At 37.8% G+C, this 23,693-nt stretch overlaps 1 protein-coding gene and 1 long non-coding RNA gene across 3 annotated transcripts in view; one reads left to right on the top strand and one right to left on the bottom strand.

Moving 5' to 3' along the window:
* LDAH (lipid droplet associated hydrolase) overlaps positions 1-23,693 on the top strand; it is a 112,512-nt gene that overhangs the window by 11,520 nt on the left and 77,299 nt on the right. Inside the window, exons 2-3 of one of the 2 annotated variants that reach the window (XM_032104052.1) lie at positions 2,497-2,655; positions 20,700-20,834. In XM_032104052.1, the coding sequence (XP_031959943.1) occupies positions 2,502-2,655; positions 20,700-20,834 (289 nt within the window). In that variant the 5' untranslated portion in view covers positions 2,497-2,501. The remainder of the gene's footprint in view (positions 1-2,496; positions 2,656-20,699; positions 20,835-23,693) is intronic. The other variant, XM_032104053.1, reaches the window with a different exon arrangement.
* Positions 13,327-20,417, bottom strand: LOC116441765. Its single transcript, XR_004239234.1, has 5 exons — positions 20,287-20,417; positions 19,098-19,226; positions 18,337-18,458; positions 18,143-18,210; positions 13,327-14,192 (listed from the first exon to the last, which is right to left on the bottom strand). It is a non-coding gene; the product is annotated as an uncharacterized LOC116441765 (long non-coding RNA).

The raw sequence follows: 23,693 nt of genomic DNA on the forward strand, positions 1-23,693 counted from the left end.
AGCTGATCCCATGATTACTCCCCTAATCTGTCCATGTATTGCCACCTAAGTCTTTGTATCCTGTAATAGGAGTTTTTCTGGTAGACGCCTACATTTAAGGGTGTGTTAATTTAGAGCTAAAGCCCTGTGAATCGAAACCCGTATTTCTGTATTCTAACAGAAGTTTTGATACTAGATTAAGCACTCTTGACAGAAGCTGAATTTCTTGTAATACTGTTCCTGCATGTGTTTAGAGAATTTAAGTGCAGGGGTTGAAGAGAATGAAGAAAATATTGTTTGGGATGTAATAAGGTCTGATTTCCTAGGTAGTTGCATCTCTTTGAGTTTTGTTACTTTTCTCTGTGATAACTCATGAAACTCCCACCAGTCAAATTTGTCCTTCTGTCTCCTCAACATTCTTGGAGCTGCTGTGGCACAAAATGTGCCCTCTCTGCAGGCTGACAGAGCCAGTAGGGACCTCATCTCTCGAGGCCTCTACCTGTTAAATTTGTTTGGAAATTGATAGACCATCTTAAGATATTTCTAGGGGAAATGAAGTCAATTTGTGCCAAAGATAGATGCCTGTAATGGAAATACTGTTCTTCAAAGCTTCATTTAGGAAGAAGGAGATACAGAGGTATTTTTAGCTATTACTGATTTCATCTTGAAACAGGTCTGAATAGTATTCTGGGAGTATATCCACGATCTTTTCCCTGTTTTTCTCTTCTGTCCATTTTTATTACCAAAGGCCATAAAGTCACAAATTAAAATCCTAACAATAAGTATATAAAAATCCCTCAGATATTACATAAAGCTAGTACAAAGAAGCCTTTTGGAATTGTCTCAGATGGGCAGTTTTTGAGATAACAATTTCTTCTTTAGTGTGCAGTCTTCCTTTCAGGTACTGCAACACTGTGTGTTTTTGAAATTAGAAGTTAAGTTAAAAACTGGACTAAAGCTACCACAACAGGTTTGTGTGAACCTGAAAATCCTACCACTCCAGTCCAAAATGTATTGCTGAGTTTTCTTTTCTCATTGCTTAACTTCTGACCTTAACATTGCAAATACTTCTTTTGAATGAGGAGTTGTCAGTGGGATGTCCATTTAGATTTGTTCTGTGAAATCAATTCAAAATGAAAATGAGCAACAGATTTTATTGGTTCGTGATCAGAAACTTTGTCCAAAACCTACTTTCTTGGGTAAGATCTAGTTACTTTTGCTTCTGGGATTGTAAACACCTCAGAAAAGGGGTGACATCTTAATGTTTACTGTGGTTGTTGGTGTAACTGGATTTTTTTGTTGGAACTGCTCTTGGTTTCTTTCAGCTTTTAATAATGAAGAAAATAAAAGCAGGGATAATGCATTAAAAATATATACCTCTTTATAGCTTGACAAAATTTACTTTACTTACATTTCAATCTCTGTAAATTAGATAATAACATGGCAAACAATGAAGTAGTGAAGGTGTCTCCATTATCATTAAAAGAACTTCTTTTGGGCGGGGGGATGTGGGGGAAGTAGGCAGGTGGGGGTACAAGGTTGCATCCAGAGAATTGTGCTGTAATTGACAGTATTAAAGAACACTTCTCCCTTCCCTCCAGAAGTGTTTTCCATTTGTACTATATTCAGTTTTTTTCAAGGTGGTACTTGTTAGTTCAAAACAAAACATTTTCTGTCTTTTCTGCCTTGGCTGTTCTTTACCTTAAACCTTTCAAAACCCCAGATTAAAACTGGGGAAAGTAAGGAAATCTTGTTTCTTCAAGTGTACTTTTCTAATATTGTCAAGTGTCATTACTTAAAATTTCAGTCAGATCTGTTCCTTTTAAGTTGTGTAGCACTGAGAAGTTTCCAGTGGCTATTTGTGAGGGTAGTGCCCCCCGCCTAATGATGCTGCAGACCCTGTATATATTTTAGGCTTTGGTTTACATGCCTGAGATTTCAAAAATTGACTAGGAAATAGAATTTGTATCCTTGTACTTAAAAATGAATGGTCCTTTTTCACTAAGCAAAAGTAGTTGAAAGGCCTAATGTTATTTTTAACTTTGCTTTTGATGGTTAAGGGTCATGGTGTTATGCTACAATATCCAGTTTTATTACAAGGCACACAGAACTTGCAAAGACATTCATGCACTAATTCTGTTTGTTTGGCATTTTTTCATTTGTTTGCCTTCAAGTATGTTTCAGATGAATCTTTTCAGTGGACAGCATGAGCAAGAAATTTAAAACTATTTACCTTTAAGGTAGTATAGAGGTTATTTTCCAGTTCATCATTCTGTATTTCTGTGACAGAAACTGAAAGATGCATTCTCTCAGACAGTAGTAACAGGTATCAACTTCTGCAGCCCCTTCAGACATCAAATACTGAACTGGGCCTCAGTTTTCTGGATATGACAGCTGTTTGGGGGTGGGGTGGTTTGTCTGGGTTTTTTTGCAATTATTCTGTGGAAAGGTAAAATAGCAAAGAGACAACTCTGTAAGTATTGACCTGTTATAACAGTATCTTGTTCTGCTTAACAGCAAACATGAGGTCGGGGTCAGAAGAGCCAGTCCCCTTACACGAAGAATTTATCTACTGTTGTGGAGCTGCTACCCATGTCTTGAAGTGTGGGCCCTGGAAAGACCTCTCAAAAGATGAAAGTAAAAATCTACCCAGGCTCTTGTTCATGATTATTCCTGGTAAGGGTCTTTTTTTGTTTAAGTCAAGAAGTTTGTTGATTGAAAAGGGTATGTCCGGTTTCATGTTCAAAAATCCCACTGTGTAAGTGGTAGATTTTGGCTCATGCACATGGCCAAAAAATCAATAATATTGCAATGGTGAAATTTCTTTGTTACATTTGATTACTACTGCTACCTTTATTTGTAACAGTGCCAGAAGGCAATACTGAGAAATTAGGATGTCTTACTCATCTTCTTGATGGTGGTGGTTTACTGAGAGCATTGTGAGTTTTTGTTTGTTTGTTTTCATTGCTCTTCTTCCATTTATCTCTTGCACCTTGAAGTGTTACTTCAATGTCAGCTGTGTGCCAACTGAAAGATGAAAGTTACAGTATTTGAGGAAAAATTCTAGATCCAATTGTTTCTTTAACTTGTTGGTTTTTAATAGTAAAAGTTTTTTAACTTAGATTTTTGCACATGAATTTTTATGCTGACCCTCTTGAACTCAGTGAGTACTGTACAGTTCTTCGCTGTATTTAAATGTGGCTGTTTTAAAACGAGAGCTCTAAGCTTGCATTTACCATATGTTAAAATTAAAGGAGAAGTCCTAATTTCATTGAAGTCTGCCAAAGAACTGTATGAATTGTCTTTAACAAAAGTAGAGCTTGAGCCCACTCAAGCACAGATATTGTGACTCTTTCACTGCCTTACAGTTTGCAGATTTCTAATGCTTTCTATAGTTTATTTGAATGTACCGGGTACTGTTGTTGTTTCCCCTAGAATCAGCAGTGCAAATGATGACTTTTCTGATTATCCACAACTTTGGCTCACTGTTAGCGTACCTCGTTACTCTTTATGGGATTATGTGTATCTTGGTCTTTACTTAGTGGTGAAAGAGAACACAGGTTCAAATTTTCAGGGGTTTTTTTACAGTGTTTTAGAAGGTCCATGGAATATTTTATGTTAGTTTCCTTGGGCACGGTGATTTTACGCCCTTGCCTCCTGGAGTTGAATAATAACTTTTAACCCAGTGACAGTGAAGTTTAAATTCTTTCCTTAACTGAAAAGAATAAGCCTTCAATGAGTACATCTTGTTCCTGTTTTGTGGGGAATAACCTTTTAAACCAAATACACTATGCAATATCTCTTTAGTACCTCTCTGGAGGTACAAGCCTGATTTCATGCTTTTCAATTGCTGCTTTCTCTCAGTTAAGGCATTTGTGGAGGGTTTAATTGAACAGCTAAGTTTTGAGTTTCTTTTTCCCACAAGTTCTGGAGTTTTCACCTGTATTCAGGTTGATACCTTCTGTTTGAGTTGATAGTAGAGTCTGTAACAAGAATAAATCTGTAAAGCTAAATTATATCAGTAGAAAGATATGTAGAGGAAGAGCACGATAGTCAAACATTTGCATCCAAGGCACGTTGCCTCTACAAGGCACGTAAGTTATTTTGCTCAAAATGTACCAAATCACATACATTGCATGGTCTCTATATTCATGACAGGAAATTTTTAATGCGAGAAAATGTGTTGGCAGGGCTACATGGAGTTTACTTCCTGCAGAACAGTTCTGTGAAGACTCTTTAATAATAACATCTTAACTAGACAGGTATTCAGAAATAGACATCAGTGAAATATTCAATGTGCTTCCTGTCATAGTCTTCAGACTTTTGCAAGCAGCTGATTTATGGTTTTGCTCTTATTTCAGAATTATGCTGGTAACAAACTAGAAGTTCTCTCACTGAGGAAACAATTTAAAACCACAGCAACCGCTATAACGCTATCCTCACTTTAGGTGCCCAGATTCAGTAGTGAATCAAGTTACCCGAGCTCCTTGCTGTGCCTGGCAGGGAGCTGAATGGGACCTGGCATAACAAAGTGCAGTTTTGCTTCCCATAAAACAAATGGTGGGTTTTTTTACTACTGTTACAGGCCTCATTTTTAGCCTTCAAGGGAAGGCTTATCTGCCAGTGCGAAAAACACAGCCTTAGGAGAGACCCAAACATTTGGGTCATTTGGAAACATGTTAGTGTACCTAAACAGTCAGGATTAGAGAGCATTCCCCTTGTGCTTTTGCAACTTCCCGAGTATGAAACGTGGAGCCCGTCTGGAGTCCAGCAATTTTCACACTTGAAAGGCATGTATCCCTGGTTGAGATTCTTTATGGAATGAGGGGCGAAAGGACAGCTTGGTACACAAGTCAAGGAAAGCAATATCCAGACAAGGGCAGCTCTGGCTTAAAAAAAGAGAGTATGCACAGCCAAGCATTGAGTGATCTGAACTGAAAGTGGTTAGTCCTGCTGCATGTGTTACTCTGTTCTGTGTATTAAACTGCTCTGGTACATAGTTTTCCAGTTCTAATGAAATTCAGGCATATGATGTTGTTAATATGTAGTCAGGCCAAACAGTTGTGGGTGGGTATTGAGAAGGATGACAAAATTCTCAGCTTCTGCTGGAATCGACTTGTTGGAGGAGATTTGAGAATAAATCCTGTATATTTATTTTCATTTTGTGTTTTAATCCTGTTACTTCAGAACAGGGAGGATTCCTCTCTCCAACTTAGCCTTTTCCCTCTCCCCGCTTTTTAAAAAAAGTAACTCTAAAACATTCTTCTGCTCTGAAATCAATGGCAAAATTCCCATTGACTTCTTGAAATGAGGCAGGATTCTGCCTCCTGAGAACTGATAGGTCACTGTGCTTGAAGCACTTGGAATACAGAACATGCAGCAGAGTTTAGTCTCATATAACTGCAACAAGTGCATGTTTTTTTATTAGTGGCAGTCTGTGTGAACTTATAATTTTAATAAAGCTTGCCTGTATTAGTTGAAATGTTTAATACACACTTTTTTTGTTTCATAAGATTTTTTTCTAGTGTCCACAAAACCTCTGAATAGGAGTAATAATGTGTTTACTATGGTAATAACTATGTAGAAGGTCAAATTTTTCCTCAGTCCAGAATATATGCATATATTTGTTTGACTTTCTTAATATGAATTCCTTTCTATTAAAATTGATGAGATTTGCTCATGAGAATAACATTAAATGTGTACAGTTGAAGGATCAGGTGCATGATTTTCTGGAAATGTAGTTGTTATGGAAAGGAGAGAAGTTTACTGTTTTTCCTCTTGGGTCCTAAAGGACTGTTTTCCCTTTTACAGTGTTTGTTTAGTGTAAAATTAGCAGTGAATTACAAAATCTACTACAGCAATATTTAACATTGCTTGTGTTCATTGAAAACTAGAATCCACAGAGTGTAATGGAATTTTTTTTTTCTGTTTTAATAGTATCTGTCTATTTGTGCCTGTTTATTTATGAAACATTTAGCCTTGTAAATAAATACTCTACAAATTTGAAAACCACTGTGCTGTTTAGCTCATGGCATTTCACTTTTCATCAGACTTTTTCTTGCATTTCATTGCATTGGGATACCTTTGTCCCAGGCTTCCTAATTTGTGTTACCATTGCAGTAAACAAGGCAATTTTGCAATTTACAGTCTTGTACTTGGGAAGCATATATAATGTAAATAACATTTTTTGTGATAATTATGTTACACAAGTTTCATTCATTATTATACAGAAATAATTTCAGAATCTGGTTCTCTGGCCTGCATGCAGAGTACTCCCTGTGCTTTGCCAAGTTTCTTGATCCGCCTCTTTGCAGTTGGATCACTGCTGAGTTTTTGGATCATCTTATTGCTTTACCAACTCATGCTGTCACTTGGTGATGTTTAAGAGCTATGAGGATTTAAACAGACACTTTTTTCAAGTATAAAGATCTTTCTTCTGAGCTAATTCTCTGAGTCAAGAATTGCTTACGCACAACAGAAAGCGAGGACTTGGATTCTCATCTCCTCCTAGGGGTAGTTACATGTACTTATATCGACTACACTGTTTCACTTGAAGACTGGTGACATGTTTTTCACCAGTGAAAACAGTGCTAACAGTTTTCCTGGATTATGACAAGTATTTAGTATGTTCTCTCTTGAGATGAGACTTCCTGTTAGTTTTAAAATCTTTAAAGTTCCATTTTTGACTGTCACAGGGACTCTGAAAAGCTTTCAGTACATTATCTGGCTTTGTCTTCACCTGCTGTTTACTTAACAGTCATCACCCTCAACATTTGCATAAGAAAAGTTATAATAAGAATCACTATGTAATAATACTTTGCAACAGCACTAATTATATAGCCCTGAAGCTTAGTTCCTTTGTATTTTGTTGTTTTGACTCCCACCAAACCAGCATTTTGAAAGTTATTAATCATTCACTCTGCTCAGCAGTTACTGGAATAAATTGTTCTTCAGAGGGTCTACTGTCACCACCGAGACCAAGGGGTAAAAGAATCTATTTCCTCATTCTGCAAACTGTAAAGCATATTTAATTCTCTTCAGTTTTGTTTTAGTTTACACAAAATTTATGTGACTAGACGCGCTTGTTGGTACATAACCTTTCTGTTGTAACTTGGTCTGCAACAACTAAATTGGATCTAGTAAGGACCCTCAGTATCAGCAGATGAGGTTGCAGTGTGTAGCTTCTGGCAACCTTAGCCAGGATATAATCTGGAATGCTGTATGGAGTCTTGGCACCTCACATGGATGGATCAGAATTGTTTATGAGAGCAAAATCTGATTTTGGTGCCAAGACCATTGAGTTACTCAGGGAAGGTACTTTATCTTCTCAGACACTACTTTCCAAGTCAGCAGCCAGGGTCTCCTTCCCCAGGACATAGCAGTGTTCACAATTTGCCTTTGGAATGCAACTGGAGGAACGGGAATGTAGCTGGCAATGGACAGGCAGGTTAAGAGGAAAGATGATTTCTAACCTCCTGGGCAAGGGGACTGCTAAGTTCTGGGTCATGCATGTTTTGTGCCTACAGTCACTGAATGAGCTTCAGCAACAATTCTATGAACAAAGTTAAGAACCTGTTCTGTCTGAATGCATTAGACAGTTTTTTCTTCTTTCTAGTTTTGTGGTTGGTTGTTTTTTGGGGTTTTTTTTGAAAGAATAGTACCAGAGCATCATCTAGGAAAAAAGTCTGTCTTCATGTATTACCTCTGCAGTTTTGTCACTATCAGCAGGATTATGAGAGCTCTCATGAACTTTGGTTTGGTTTTGTTTCTTTGTTTGCTTTTTGCTTGGTGGGGTTTTTTGGTTTGTTTTTTTTTGGGGGGGGGGGGGGGAGGGGCTTTTTTGGGGGTGATCAGGCTGAATCCATGACATGACACTTGGTTCAGAAAGGGACTCTAAGGCCCAATTTCACCCAACCTAATATTAAACTCCTAATTCAGATGCTGAAGGAAGGAGCATGAATTTCTGGGTAGTTCGTAGAACCAGTAGATAGGAATGGCACTGCCATGAGCATTTCTGTCTGCTGAGGGGTTAGGTTGCCCTGAGATGTAAAATCTCCAGCTGTGAAGGTAATCAAAACTTGGCTGTGTGTGCAGCCTGCTATGACTCTGTGTGAGCAGGGAGGAGCTGGGCTTGGAGATCTCTGATGATCCCTTCCAAATTCAGTGATCCTGCAAATGTGGCCCCATAACTGGCCGTCCACGCTCCTTGTCCATGTGTGGATTCTGGTCTTGGTTGACATTAGGATACTTTCAAAAAGTAGTAAAGATAAGTCTATGGATGATGTTAGATAAACATTTGATAAGAATTAGTTGCCCTTTCAAAAGCTGTAGTTTGACTTCAAAGCTGTACTGAACAGTGAGAGCCTTAACAATGAAATTGGGCTTTTAAGGTGTTGGGAACCAAATAGAATTAAAATTTGGTAAGGAATGAAGCATGGTACTTAAATACAGTATAAACAGAGTATACCAGAAGAGGGAGCTGTTCTAAAGATTAGAAAAAAAATAGTGTGTTTTGGCAAGGTTATTGCTGTAATAGCCAGATATACCATGTATCTACAGGTTTCAGGCTCTCCTCTGAATGCACAGTTAAGCACTGACTATTTCTCTACTATATTCTTATAAGAAAAAAAAATAGTAGTTTTATAAGACCATATGACAGTGATTAACCAGTTATGTTAGTTGTTGAGGGTCATCCAAATTTATTTGCATTAGGAGGAGTGAGATAAAGCAAGTCAAATTAGAGCAGAGAATATAAGATTTGGGAGTGATGGGGCTTCTGTTCCCACCTTTCAGTTGGGTTGCTTCTCAGTAGATGGCCAGTCATCCTCACATATTGTGTCCCAAATCACCAAACAAATCTTAATTCACATTTACAGTATTTTTAATTATACAATAAGCTAAGTTTCTAAGCTAGCATTCACTTACAATCAGCTAACACCAAGTAAACAAGTTAACATAGAAGCAGAGCTGCAATGGAGTGAGACAATAAATACTTCCTCTCCTGGAATGTTTAAGTCATTGACCAGCTCCATGGGCAGCTCCACTCTTACTCACTGTGAAAAATTCTTGTGCCAGGGCAGCTATCACCTTCCGATGTACAGCAGTAAATACCCAAAGGACATTAAGAAAAATAACTCATCACATAAAAGTACTTCAAGTCTTTTTTAAAGGAATTGTTCATTTAACTTTGGTTTTTGGGGGGTTGGATTAAGTAATGCTTCTACATGCAATGAGAATTTTTAGGTGAAAGTCATAAAGTGTAACTACATTAGTACTTATGCTGAAAAAACCTACAGAGGACCTCTGTTCAATACAGACTTACACTTCATTTTTCTTAATGCTGTATCACATAGTTCTGGTGACCTAAAGCTGAGGTTGTTTCCTATGTGGATGTTTTCCATCATATTAACATTTTGCTTTGTGTGTGTATCTTCACATACCTCTACTGGTATAAGATACAAGGTTTCGTGAGTCCTGTTACCTTTGGTTATTTTGACTATACCATCCCAAGGAGAGCAGTGCTGCTGTTGTCCATTCTCAGCTGAAGCAATGGAGCAGAGAAAAAGGAAATTTTAGGCATTCAAAAGTGAAGATGTTGTTATTTAACACATCTGGTCCAGGGAATCAACTTAAAAATCTCATTTGATTGGAGTCTTGGCTCTCTTGACAAGGCGTTTGGAGGGTTATGGAGCTCAGAATGGCATCTAGTCCAGCTGGCACACTTGAGTCACATGTGGCTAATCAGCAGGAGCCAAAAAACCTCAGAATTTTGCATCTGATTTCTGTCCTGATTATATGCTTTTCATATCCAAACAGCTGAGCAGAATTCCCTCTGTGTGTGCACAGATACTCACTCTATTTATTTAGGAACAATTTCTCTTTTACATTTTAGCTTAGCAGCAGCATTCATCCATTCTGTGATATTTGCAGTGCTTGGAATTAAACCTAGTTCTGCAGATACTATATTTGAGCGGAGTATTTACTATAAAACATTGTTCTGACTGCGTGGAGAGGATGGCTGTGAGTCTGCAGCCCTTTCCTGCAGAGAGGAAGAGAAATGTTGTTCTCTCTTATCATGGCCTCACCTGCACCATAGGGATTGAAGCAACCTCTTGATCTTTGAATATATTACTTGCCTTGCTAGGCTGCTGGCTCACAGAAAGCTACCTGGTGTTCCTAAAATTTTCAAGAGTGTCCTTCCCTATTCCACCTCTCTTAAGTAATTGAACCTCTCTTTGGATGTGGGCAGCCAGTGAAGAGACTGGGTAGCAGGACTGGGCCATTCATAGAGCTCTTGCCTTCAGACAGCTGTTAGAACCATGAAGTTAGGTATAAAGCAGATGTTCCTGAGTGTAAAGTAGTGTGGAGTTCAGAAACTGTTTGTAGAGTGTTTATTAAGACTCACCAGACAATGGAAATCCAAGAGATTAGTGCTTGGAGCACTTAAAAAACTTCCTAAGGCCATTATTTTGCAATCCAAAATGTTTGTCAACAATACTGGCATAAGGTATTCCTTTTCCCATGACACTGTGCCATTCCACCCCTCAGTTATGCCAGAACAATACTTTGAGAAATCGTGCTGTGAATTAAATAAATACATACATTTATTTCTGGGGTCTTTTTACAGCTGGAACAGTTCCCTGTTTGGGTCCACAGCAGGGCCCCCACAGAGTTGTGCCACTTTAATTCAGGCTGGTGAGCCATGGTAGGAGGGTGGTAGTGATAGTCAAGGGGGAAGGTGGCAGTTCCTTCAGCTGGATTTGCCACAGAACTTTCTGTTGATAAATTCTGGTGTCAGTCCGCAGCACTCAGCAAATACGTGTGAGTTCACATGCTCTGTCTGAAGACTTCTTTGGCAGGAGCTGGTGCCCCACCAGCCGCTCCAGGTGGTAGTGATTCTCTGAGAACGCCTCTCCCTTGAGGCTTCTTCTTTTGTTTCCACCACAGCTCCAGCTGAAGCTGCCAACTCTGCATTTGACCCTCAGTTGTCAGATTCTGACGTGGAGAATTTGTATTTTACATTGTGATTAATTTTTTTATTTTTTCTGAATAAAATTTTGGGTATCCTACTCTCCAGTAACTGGTATATGGTATGCAAAAGTAATCACAGAGAACAGACTACACTGTAGAGCTAAAAGTTTGTGCAGCATAGCAATCCAGGTAGAAGTACATAGAGGAAGATAAAATGTTTTTCACTTTCCCTATGATGGGTCTTATGAGCAGGTAAGGAAGTAAGAGCACAATTTTCTATTTCATTGAAGCATAAACACTTAAAAACTGTTTTTATTCTTATGCTTGTATGGGATTTGTGTCACCATATTTAGTGTATTCGCACTTCGAACAGGAGCAAAAGCATACACATAAACACACACACACGAAACAAACCAAAGAACAACAACCTTATTTTCCTGATATTTCCAAAGCCGCTTTTCTAGCCATTTCTTTATCTCTAGCAGAAATATTCATGTCTTAGTTACAAGATCAGCCTTGTTTTCTCAGATGGTCATGCATGAAAGGTACTGTAAGCTGGAGCTCTTAGTGACTAGTAATACTTTAATTTTCATGCACAGATTATTTGGTCTGTTTCTTATTTATAAAATGGGAATAAATATCAAATGACCCTCCCCTTTACTTACTGAGGTAAATAGTTTGACTTCCTGAGAATATTATTTGTAACAGAAAATATAGATTTGTCTGTACCTGTTGGATTTCTGTTTCCAATCCACATAAAACCTTGAATACGTCGGTGAATTTTCCCCAGGTTTTTTCTGAGACACAGTGGACTCCAAAGGATACCAAAATAAGAGTTTGGCTAGAAGACATGCATGCTGGTAGAGTACACTGTGAAGGAAAGGTGTGTGTTCTATCCTATATAATACATATTAAAAAATTCAATTCTTAGGTACACTGTTCTCCATTATTTTTGCTGCTTATGGACTACTTGTTTGTGACTAATATTTTAAAATATGCTGACAGTTGAGCTTTGTTTACTGGGTCAGCCCACGAGCTTCCATTGTCTTTAGAACAGAAAAAAAGCATAGTCTTTCATTAAAAATAAAAACTTCCTCATGCAGAGAGGAGCCTGTGTGTCAGATCTAGGCTTGAAATATGCCATTTTTGTTGAATTTCCCAGTGCTCCAGAAGTACCTCTGATGGGGGCTTGGCACAGTTGAGCTTGTTAAGTTTGGGAAGGCAGAGTAATGACAGGATGGTTGAACATCCAACTGTGCTTGACACTATTTCCCTCCACTAAATCTGGGTGGCAGATGTGACTTACTGGAGTGACTGACTGAATCCACAGTCTTCTTTTGGTGTCCTCTCCCTACTAATGAGGCGTTTTCAGCATGGATCCTTCCTGCCTGGCTGTGTGAGCAGCATCAAGAGAGGAAGTGATCCCTCTCCTGCAGCATGCAGTGGCTTGAGTTGGCCAGAGTTATGGAAAAGTTGTGTTCTAGGGTACTTTGCTTGATTTGACAATTTTTAAAAGGATCTGTTTCTCTTCATGGGATGTCTGAGGCAGGAGGGAAGAAGAAATCGCTTAGTGAAGGACCTACCTATGAAGGAAATCCATTGTTTCCTTGTGCATCATGTACAAATAAAGCAATTAAAGTGTTTAAAACTACAGCAGCACTGTATAATGTACTTCCTTTCTGGGAGCTGATACCAGAAATACTTGAGCTAATATGAATTTACCTTGATATTAAACATTTTGACTTAATTATATCTGAAAATAATGAAAAATAAAAATCCTCTTTTATATTCTAGTTAACACATGGCCTCATTTCTATCCAACAGTAACTCTTACGGATCACTGAATCTATATTAGAAATAAATATGACCCATTATGTTTAATATCTGGATTATGGAAAACAGTAGAACCAGAAACTCAGTAAGTCATAACTCTTGCTCTTGTTTTCCTGTTATGGGCATGATGGGAGACTTTGATTATTGTCCTGATTTTCATTTTTGAAAACAAACCTTGATTATCCTTGTTGGATTAAAAAACTCTCATAGGAATAAGTAAATACATAGTGATACATAAATACTGCCTTCGACTTTCAGGTTTCAGATATTTTATATCCATTATCACAGCCTTCTCTTAAGATGCAGAAACTCTTCTCAATAGACCTTAAATGGGTGAATAAATGCTCTTGTGAAGTGATTTGTGTTTTGTGTTTTCCTCAAAAAAGTGTTTTAGTTGAAGTCTTCATGGAGCATCTACATAGGACCAGTACTAATACCCCAACTACAAGGCCTACAGTGGTGTCAATGCAAAGAGTCTTTCCCTAAGGATGTGATTGGCAAATCTTGGTTTTTCCATGTTCAGAACAGTCTGATTTTTTATCTTGCATTTCTGAAGACTCACAGCAGATGCAAATGTGAAATTCGTTTACAAAATCACCTTAGACTATTGGTTTCAAATACAACATTCTCTTGAAGTCTCAATACACAAAAGTTGCATAAACACGTTTTCAGTCTTTTTTTCTGAAATTAACTGTCTTGATGTTCTCTGTTGCTATTTGCTTCCTGTCTCTTGCTACCTTGATAAAACAAAACAAACAATATCCAAACCTAATAACCCCAAAGCACCCACACCTATGCTTTTTCTTCTTTTTGTTTTTGTTTTTTTTTTAAATTCTTACCGGTAGTACACCATAGGAAAATCTGATACAGTTTTGAAAATATTCTTTCTGGTGCCTTTTGAGTGTATTGTTTGCTTCCTCCTTGTATATTATTCAGTGATCAAATTTTCAGAGCTGTGTATCTGCACAAAACAAGTAATTTGTGGTTATCTTGGGTTTGAATTATTTATTTTCCTGTCTTTGTCTTTTTCCTGCTGCTGTTTTCTCATCAGGGTTGTGTTATTCAGATGTTTCGTAGGCTTTCTTGTGAACCCGTTTGACATCAAGTCTCGTGTTCCTCTTCACAAACTTCCTTTGTTCTCCCTCTTTCTTTCAGAAGGAGGTTAGTTTTCTTCTGGTCCAATGCTGCTTCAGACCGCGAAGCTGGCTTAAAAATTCCCATTGGGAATTCTAGACCCAGCACAGAACTCGCAGTAGCCTCTCTGCCAGCATTGGTTGTAGGATGGATTGGACCAGACCAATCACCTCTGGGATGTTAAAATAGTTATATCTGTCTTCGTCTGCTTAAGAGACTGTGTATGTGTAGGTGTGTAGTAGGAGATCTAACAAAATGTTTTCATTTTTCATTTACTGTGGGGAAAATGGAACAAAAGTTATTTAATTGTACACACTAAAAAATCCTGGGTTCTACCATTGAAAAGTGTGAAAAATTGGCTATTCCATTAGGAACTCAATTATTTCAGTTTCATGTCTCAGTCTTAACTCCCTTCCAAAAACATTAGTTTACAGACACATTTAAAAAAATTAAAATCAAGGCTTCTTTTGTATTTATGTACCTATTTTGATTGAGATGGCAGAAGAACTTATTGAAATACATCTGTGGACTTTATAACCCTTGCAGTATTGCTTAATCACAAAGTCCAGTAGGTTTGTAGTAGATGAAATCAGCTCTTTGGACTTCATATCTTATCTGCCTGGATAGATGCTGTAAATCATTCCCATGGGAAAACCGCCATGTACTGTCACAATTTTTAGCTGGGAATTTTAATTCATAAGCTTCAGGCAAACTTGTCACTTGGGCAAAACCAGCTGTGTTAGGTTAATTCAGGTTTATCAGACTGTCTGTGGGATTTCTTTAGAGGTGAATGAACCTACATTTATCCTAAAGGTGAAACAGCATTAGAGAACAGCAGACAAGCTTATTGGCTTTGAAAAATGTGTACAAATAATGTGTATTATAAAATCCTATATATAAGTTTTATAGCCGTATCAAACTAATAACAGTGTATGTGTGTATATCTATACAGGGACAAAATGTGAAATGTTCTTGAAAAACCTCTCTAATAAGCTGTGTTACAGACACCTGGCTGAATCCTTCTGAGATTCCCTATTTTCACAACCCAAGCAGATATATTAAGGTGCTTTCCAGCCAAAATCTTGATTCCAGAGTTAGAGAGGATCAAACAGAGTTTTCACATGTGTTCCTGTATAACGTCCTTCTTATGCTTTGCTCCTTGGTTGATACTGCTCCCCTAGAGTAGGGACTATAAAGGGATACAGGACAAAGAATGCCAGTCCCTGAGATGTGCAGACAGGTGAAAGCTTCATTGACGTGAGTTTATGATGGTCACTCAAATGTTATTTGGCATGTTTTAGTTGAAATCCCTTGACATTGCATGTCAGAGAGACCTGTGTGTTGCCTTTTAAGGCCTGATCACCAGCCATGGTGTCAGATTCTGCAGTTTTCTCCCAAGTGTGAGAACATCATTGTGCTTTTTGCATGCTCCATTTAAATTCTTCTGACATCTGCGTGGGCTGCTTTCCATTCATTAACATAGGGGAGTTGCATCTTCTTCCATGGTGGCTGGTCAGACGCCAAAGGCAGATTAAGTTTCCTTGAGCAAGGAACTTGTCATTGCGGCTCTTCGAGCTGGAGCTGGGAGCTTTGGAAGCTGTGTGAAGAGGAGGGAGAATCATTGCCACAAAAATGATTTTTATGTGTCCTGCTGTGCACCCCTGGATTTCAAATTTGATTTATGGCTGTTCTTTTTTTTGTCTTTTTAGAAGCTGCATTTGTTTTTTCTAGCAGGAGACTATAATGTAAATACTGCAGCATACACTTAATTCTTAAACTGTGGATTATTTCTAAAATTATACTCATGGTAATTGCTGGCATATTTTCCAGTTCCTCAAAGTTCTCTATAAACCCACTGCTGGCTGTGTATTTCCCTTCTTGTATTCATGTAGCTGCCTTTATTCTTTATGGTCCTGCTGAGGTCCCAGAGCAGGCAGAAAGCAACTGCTGGAGAAGTGCATAAAGTACCACGGCTCAGTGCCAGCTGCTGCTCCCACGGATGGTCAGGCTCCTGGAGACACATCTGGAGACACTGGGGAATGTCTCACAGGGCAGTGCATGGAACCCAAACTCTTGTTTCAAAGCAAGGTGCAAGAAGCCTTGTCGCGTTTGGGGTGACTTAGTTCCACGTCAATTTTTTAGTCACTCCTGACCACTCCTAGCTTTTACTGTATACTGCTTAAATAAATCTTTCTCAATTCAGCTATCCCTTCCAGAACTGCTAAAAATTACCTAGTTTTATGTTTTAGTCTCAATTTCTTTTGAGCAAGCTGTATATATTTTTGACTTACATTTTTCTGGACAGAAGACTTTTCTTTCATGTTTTGGTAAATATCTTCATTTTTAACCTGGAATATTTTTTGCACAAGGTTATCTAATGCTAGAGTTCTCTTAATTATAGTTTCCATTTGACACTTTGTAAGCCATAAAAGCTGTCATTGCTTGTGAAGAATGGCTATGGTCTGTGGCTTTTTAAATGGGCACGATGTGTTTGTTGTTTTCCATTCATAATTAAGCTGATTGAGTTGCACTGATGGTGCACTGTATATTAGTTTAAATTTATCAAGTCTGAATAATTTCTCTTGTGGAAGTGCAGCATCTCAAATATTAGTATTTCATTTTAAGACAGGCCAAGTTTGACTTTATGATGCATTGTATAGGAAATCATGTGAAATCAGGATAAAGGTTATTCTTTAGCAGTGATATCCTGGGGTAAATATTCTGTTTGTACAAATGGCTCTCTCTCCGCTGCCTAAGTGTCTTATTGAGGAAGCAGATGGCATTTAAAATCTTGATTTGATGGAAAAAGCATTAACAGGAAAATGTTTGAAAGTGAAAGGTAGGCAAGTCCCTGTTTAGAAGTAATGTTCATATTTCTATTTACATGGATGATTAAAGAGTAGTAGTTCTAGTTCTTGGAAGCCTGTATCTGCAGTATATGGCAGTGGAGAATATTTACCTCCTAAATTAGCTCCAAGTTCCACCTCTGCACTCTCGTTTGTTCTGTACCGTTTTGTGTCAGCTGTGGGTGGAACAGATCGGAAAAGTGGATTCCCGTCTTCAAATTAAAAATGGAAAGACTTTGAGCTTAATGTAGAATAGCTGGGTGAAATGTCATGTGTTACAGATAAAAACAGGGAGTGTGGCAGGAGTCCTTTGGTTATTGCAGCTTATGGGTACATCAGATAAAGTGATCCCACTGTTCTCATTCACTGTATAAATTGTCCATTTGTTGCACTCTTTTCATGAAATGTTTAGAAATCTTTTGCAAATTAGACAAATACTCAGTGTATTGCAGTCTTGTGTCTTTTTCTGTTATGATCACCTTTTACAGCTATTGTTTAAAAGACTTCTGAAACAACATAAATGCTGTTGAAAATTAGGCACAGTTGAGAGTAACTGCTTAAGATGTGCTTCTTGGTTCAGATGACTGCAATTTGAGATTTGCTGGCATGCATGAATGATTCAGCTGCCCTGAGGTGTCTAAGGATTGATGTGGTATTCACATAACTGAAGTAACCTTCAAATCATGGAGGTTAACACTGCATTTACTTATGGTTTCCATTTTTTGACAGTTGCTGAGTGGTAGAGCATAGGCAGTTCTGGTTTACTGTACTGGGAAATCCTTAAAAAGCACAAATGAGCACTGTGTTGCCTGGGTGCCCTTGTGATTAACCTGGTTGTTCTTTTTCTATAAAATAAAATAATTTAATTGAACACATTTCAGTTGCATATATCAGCCTAAAACATTATTGATCACAGACTGCTGTACATATTAAGTCCCAGTTATTTCTATTAGCTGTTACTATTACTCTGTTGTATGAAAAAAATCCTAATCAGTTCAGGGTTTTTTGTTTCCTTCCCGTATAATATTTTGACAGATAGCAGCTCAGTTAAAAACATACAAAATTACTTTGAAGAGATGTGAGATAAATATTCTTCACTCATAAATATTGTAGATGCCGGCTTTCAAGAGCAGGGACTATTAAACTGCATTTACTTAGGTCAGTACAAATCTGGAATAACTCCATTGGAGTTGCAAGTTCAATAAAAAATAAATTTTTAGCTGCTTTACATGTGATTTCTCTGTAGAAACTGTTGCTGTTAAAATTCTTGTTGATATTCATTCCCCTGTGTGCCAGCACTTCTCATTCATACCCCTTCAAGGCATTTAGAAGTGCTAGTAGCAGTTCTAACAGCTCAGACCTCTCAGAAGATCTCTTACCATGAGCAGATGCTTACGAGGACTGGGGAAATGAGATTTCTTCTGCATTTATGGATTTTCTCTTTTACCTGTATAAAATACACATCACATTTATCACAGGAAAAAAGTCCCCTTTCCCTGAAAGAAGTATTACAATTTCTTAGGCTTTGTATCATATTTGATGCAAAGCCTCACTGTTCTTAAACAAATCTTACCTGACTGTTCTTCAGCTGATGACCAAATCCTGAGCAGATTTTATGTGCTAGGTTCACCTGGCTGATGGAAAGAGCACCAAAATGTCTGAGACAGCTGCTGTCATTTCTCCCCCGTCCTTGTTCTGCATTATTAAAAAAGAGAAAAATGTAAAGAAAAAATGCTGTGATTGAGATTAATTTTGTGATTCCTTGATCTCAAAATTCCTAATGGCATTATATTCCAGGATTAAACATAATGCAAAACATCATGATCATTTGTACTATGAAAGACACAATTGATTTTGGATTGCTGCTACTTTTATCTTCAGCCTTGCCGAAAGACAGATTTCCTCTGTGGAACATCAATCCAAGGAACTTGACAGATGATGTCTAGATTATGTTTTATTGTCTCTGGGGCCCTTTATGTTACATATTTTTGATGTATGAAAGCATGATGCAATTGTATGGATGTGTGATCCTTGTGAATTTTAAATTATTTTTCTGGAAATCAACTTGCAATAATTTGGTCATGTATTCTGGAGTTTTTACAAAACAACAGTTTATTTTTTTAAAGTCTCCTTTAATGTTAAGCTTACAATCAGATGCTTAGAAATACGTAATGACTGATAGTGATGTTTTTGGTTTGGTGATTTTTTTCCCTCTACATCTGTAGTAAAGTAAAAACAATGCTTTTGTACGATCAGTAGTTTTATTAAGATTTAAAACCCCCTAGAGACAGTTTTTACATGTAAGTGAGGGGTGAAGTGTGTGAGATACATTACCTAGAGGGGAAAGCTCCCCTCCTGTGCTCATGCATCATCCCAGGGTGAGCCGTGGCATCCGCTTCCATGCACGTGGCTCTGCTCTGAGTGGCTGTGTGCTTCCTGTGTAACACGCTTACTGTGTGCTACCTGAAGAGCAAAAGGGTGGAAGTAAAAGAAGAAGATAAGAAAATACCCACTACAGAAAGAGAAGAAGTGGAATAACCCTTGTTTTTACCTCCAGGTACCATTTTCACAAGTACTAATTTGATTATAGGTCTAATTCTTCTTCTCTGTCACAATCAATACTTCCACAGCTCAGCCTCTTTTATTACAACCAGACTGATATAGAGGAGTTGACAAAATTTGAATGAAGGCTTTTTTGTTTTGTAATACATTCGTGTTATTTTGGAATATCTTTGTTTTAAAAAATGACAGCCTTTTTACACAATACTGCTCCTGCTGCCTTTTGCTGTTGATGATATCCATATCATAAGATATGGATAAGATAAGAATTGCCTGATGTGGGAGTCAAAGACACATAACTGAATGGTCCCAATCATGATGGTGAGCTTTGCTGGTATCTAAATGATAATAAGAAATCAGTGTAGCCAGTCAGAAAAATCAATAAATAAATAAATAGGAATTACATGTTCTTATGTTTGTGTTGAATTTTTATGCATCGTATGGAAATTAGGAAAGTTCTGCTTCAGCTTCATATGGATTTCCTCTCCAATTTACGTCACTGATGTAAATTGATGTCCAAAAGAGAAAGAGAAAAGGAGGAGCAGAGTATAGAGTTTTGTTTGGCAATTCAGAGATCCCTTCCATATATATAGTTTTATCTTTGGAACAGTGTTCTGTTTCCACCTCAGCAGTGATGTATGACTGTTGATATTTTCCATGTTTAACAGTGGATTTTAGAGCAAGGTGGTTTGAATTCCCAGGGCAAGCCATGTCCAGTCAGACACCAGCCTTTTCTGAGAAGTCCTTGAAAGCTGCTGGGATGCCAGGAGGGAGGCCACATTCTCCCGTGGTTCTAGAGCACAAGATTTGAAAAGGAAAGAGCTTCTCCACTCGTGTAGAAAGGGAAAGAGAGAAAATGAAGTTGCAAGCAGGAAAAGATTAATTTTGTCCAATGAGTTTAAAATAAAATCATCATCTCTTTTAGGCTCAGGACAGCCCTTTGTATAATAAGAATGCCACATACCTGTTTTGAAGTGGTAACACTGAGATATTTGGAGAGCAGACATCTGGATTGGGTGATACATGCTGTAGTCTTTGTGATGTTTTATTTTCACATTCCTGTAACTGGATGGGATAGGTAAGCAAGCTGGGTGACCTCTGATGGAAAAAGATGTTTTCACTTGTGTTGGACTTCAATTTTAGGTTTTGCAATTTCGAAGCAATTCTGTGGAATGCTTCCCATGAGTGCCATTGGTCAGTGGAATTAAACAAGTTGAATAGCATAGCGCGTAACATTGGGGAAATAAAAACTGGAAATGTACTAGAGAAAATAAATTAACAAATTGCTGTATAATGCTGTTTAGTTTGCTTTGAAGCACACTGCTTGCTGTCGGAAGGTTAATGTTGACTGTGCTTGTATGTTTTGTTTTTTGGCAGGTAACCCTGGACTGGCAGGTTATTACAGGACGTTTATACAGGCCTTATATTGTGGACTGAACCAGCAGTATCCTGTCTGGGTTGTGAGCCATGCTGGACACTGTAAACCTCCTAGTGGGATGGAAATGATAGAAGGTACAATACTGTAACTTGTGCATACAGTTGTTTGCACCCCTCTGATTTTAATGGCAAAACTTGTGCCTATTGAAAACAGATTGACATGAATTTTAAATGTCTCCGTTGTATTTCCACAGAACACTTGTATGAGAAGTGAGTGAGTTAAAGAAGTATTTTAGTTAAATTAGATTTGCCAGACAAATATGTGCTATTAAGAGAATAAGAGAGTTTGCTGTTGGCAGTTGTTAGAGACAAGTTACAGTGAAGAAGGTCTAGAATGTGTTTCTGTTGAGAAGAGTAGGTTTAAAAAGTACGTTTTTAAATAAAATGTCCAATTCAGAGACTGAGTACGTTAGGAGAGATTCAATTATCTGTGCATGTAAAATAGCTATACTGAATCAGTGAATTTCTTGGAAGCAAGTACGTCTTTCTGAGGCTGGGGTATGGGATGTCTGCAGGGGAGAGGTTGGTTGTGTATCTGTTAAGAGTCTTTTGACAAGCAGATCTTCAGCAAGAGATGGTAGCCAGCTCCAAGCATTGTTAGATGGGGGAACCAGCAGTGAATCCTGTCCTGAAAGCTGATTAATGTCGGAAGTCCTCTGGACATGGTCAAGCTGCAGTGATGTAGCATTTCTGATTTCTGATTCAGCATTTCTGACATTTTCTTCCTATATCCCACTGTGCAAACACCCCACTTTGGAGACCACTGACTTAGAGTGTGCAAGCATTTAAATAGTGCACTTGACTTATGAATGATGCTGCCTGTAAAGGGGTCTAAAATGAAGAAAACTATGTGGGAATAATATGCCTGATTACATTTAGTTCAAGTAGATTTTGAAAGGCTCATAAAGACTAAAGCAAGTTTTCCAACAGCAGCCATCAGTCACAGACTACTTCCTAATTGACTGGAGGGATATCCCTTAGCAGTTTGGAAACTGAACAAAGCTACACTCTTCATTTCTACTTCTGTATGATATCCTTCTATTCAGAGAGCTCTTGCAAGCTCTGCTCCACAGAGACACCCATCATTAATTAAACATTTCATTGGTGTAATTCTGCTTCCAGCAATAAATCCACTGTGCAAAACAATTTGCAAAGTAATTTTACTTGGTGAATACAATACAAAAGTTATACCTCCATTTCAGTGTCCTTATCCTTCTCCTCAGTTTTTAAAAAGACATTTGTTTTGAACACTACTGTGAACGTAAAACAGGCCAACATCAATCCTTAGGTGTAGGCAAAATTACAAAAAGGAGAATAGTTTTCTAGTTCTGTCTTATTTTGTTTAAAATTAGCATAATACATATGCATAGACAGCAGGTGTACATACATAGCCATGTCTTAAAGTGGTTTAATTCTGTGGACATGTGCTGTGGCTTGATGAGAAATAAGAAATAGAACATCTCAGATAGAAATAAGAGTAGAATCACCGAATCATTAAGGTTGGAAAAGACCACCAAGATAAAGTCCAAGTTGACCAAATACCACCATACCCACAAAATCATATCATGAGGTGCCACATCTACTTGTTTTTTGAACACTTCCAGGGGTGGAAGAGTTCCACCAGATGTTCCACCACTTCCCTGGGCAGCCTGCTCCAATGCTTAACCTCTCTTTCAGTCAAGAAATTTTTCCTAGTGTCCAACCTGAACCTTCCTTGGCACAACTCGAGGTCGTTTTTCCTTGTTGTATCTCTTGTTACCTGGTAGAGACCAACCCCTACCTGGCTTTAGCCTCTTTTCAGGTAGTTGTAGAGAGCAATAAGGTCCTCCCTGAACTTCTTTTTCTCCAAGTTGAACACCCTCAGCTCCCTCAGCTGCTCCTCATCAGACTCGTGCTCCAGACCCTTCCCCGGCTCCTTTCCTTTCTCTGGACATGCTCCAGCACCTCAATGTCCTTCAAGAAGATTGAAGGCTTGGTTTTGTTTGTCCTTAGGGCTGCCAATAACAAACTACTTTTGGTAGCAAAGTAAGACTGAGAGTAAAGAAAAATGAAATCGAAATTAAATTATTTATTTGTTGTAATAGTCTGTGTTTGCCAAGTGCTACAGAAATATGGAATCCTGTTACTCATATCTCAATCAACTAAAGAGACATAATTGACATGTTAAAATTTCATATACCTTATAAGTAGCTAGTCAGCATTCGTGACTTAATGATACAATATTTGGTCAAATGATAAATTATGTTCAAGATAAATCTCTAGAACTTTGTAAACTGTACTGATGAGTATTGAGCTATACACAGTCAAATTAAAAATACTTCTTATTTCAGCAAGGCATGTTTTTTGTTCTGAATGACAGGGAATTTTGAGTGGCATTCTTAATAGTCAATTTACAAAATAAATTTCTAGTTTGATCTTTTATGTTATATGGACTGTAGAAGATAATAGTGTGTCCTTAAAACCTGCTAAACTAGCCTTGGGTTATGGTTCTTGGTGAAAAGAGATAGGTAATGATTGGTTTCTAGTCCATCAAGAGAGTGTTTCCATTGCTTTCTCTTTATACAGGGGGAGTAGGGCCTTCAGACCATTTTGAAACTAAGTTACATCCTAAGGAATAGTATGGGAAAAGCAGAGGTGAAGGAATAATAAATTATCTGTGAAGACATTGATTATGTGAACCGAAAATGTTAATGTACCATCAGTGTGAAGTTCTGAACTGAAATTAAGTTGTGCATAAAAAAAAATAAATTCTAGCATTACAGGAAAATTTGGAAGTGGTGTGTAGCTTAAATTTATTTGATATATTGCTTCTTGGCTGTTGTTGCAATTCATCTAAATGGAGTTTGCTTTTGCAGTTCTCTGGCTTCTAATGAAACTGCAGAATTGACTATGAGAGTAATATAAGTTCAAGTAATATAAATCTAAAAAAAATGA

This window comes from Corvus moneduloides, chromosome 3 (assembly GCF_009650955.1).
Source record: "Corvus moneduloides isolate bCorMon1 chromosome 3, bCorMon1.pri, whole genome shotgun sequence".
Taxonomy (NCBI): Eukaryota; Metazoa; Chordata; class Aves; order Passeriformes; family Corvidae; genus Corvus; species Corvus moneduloides.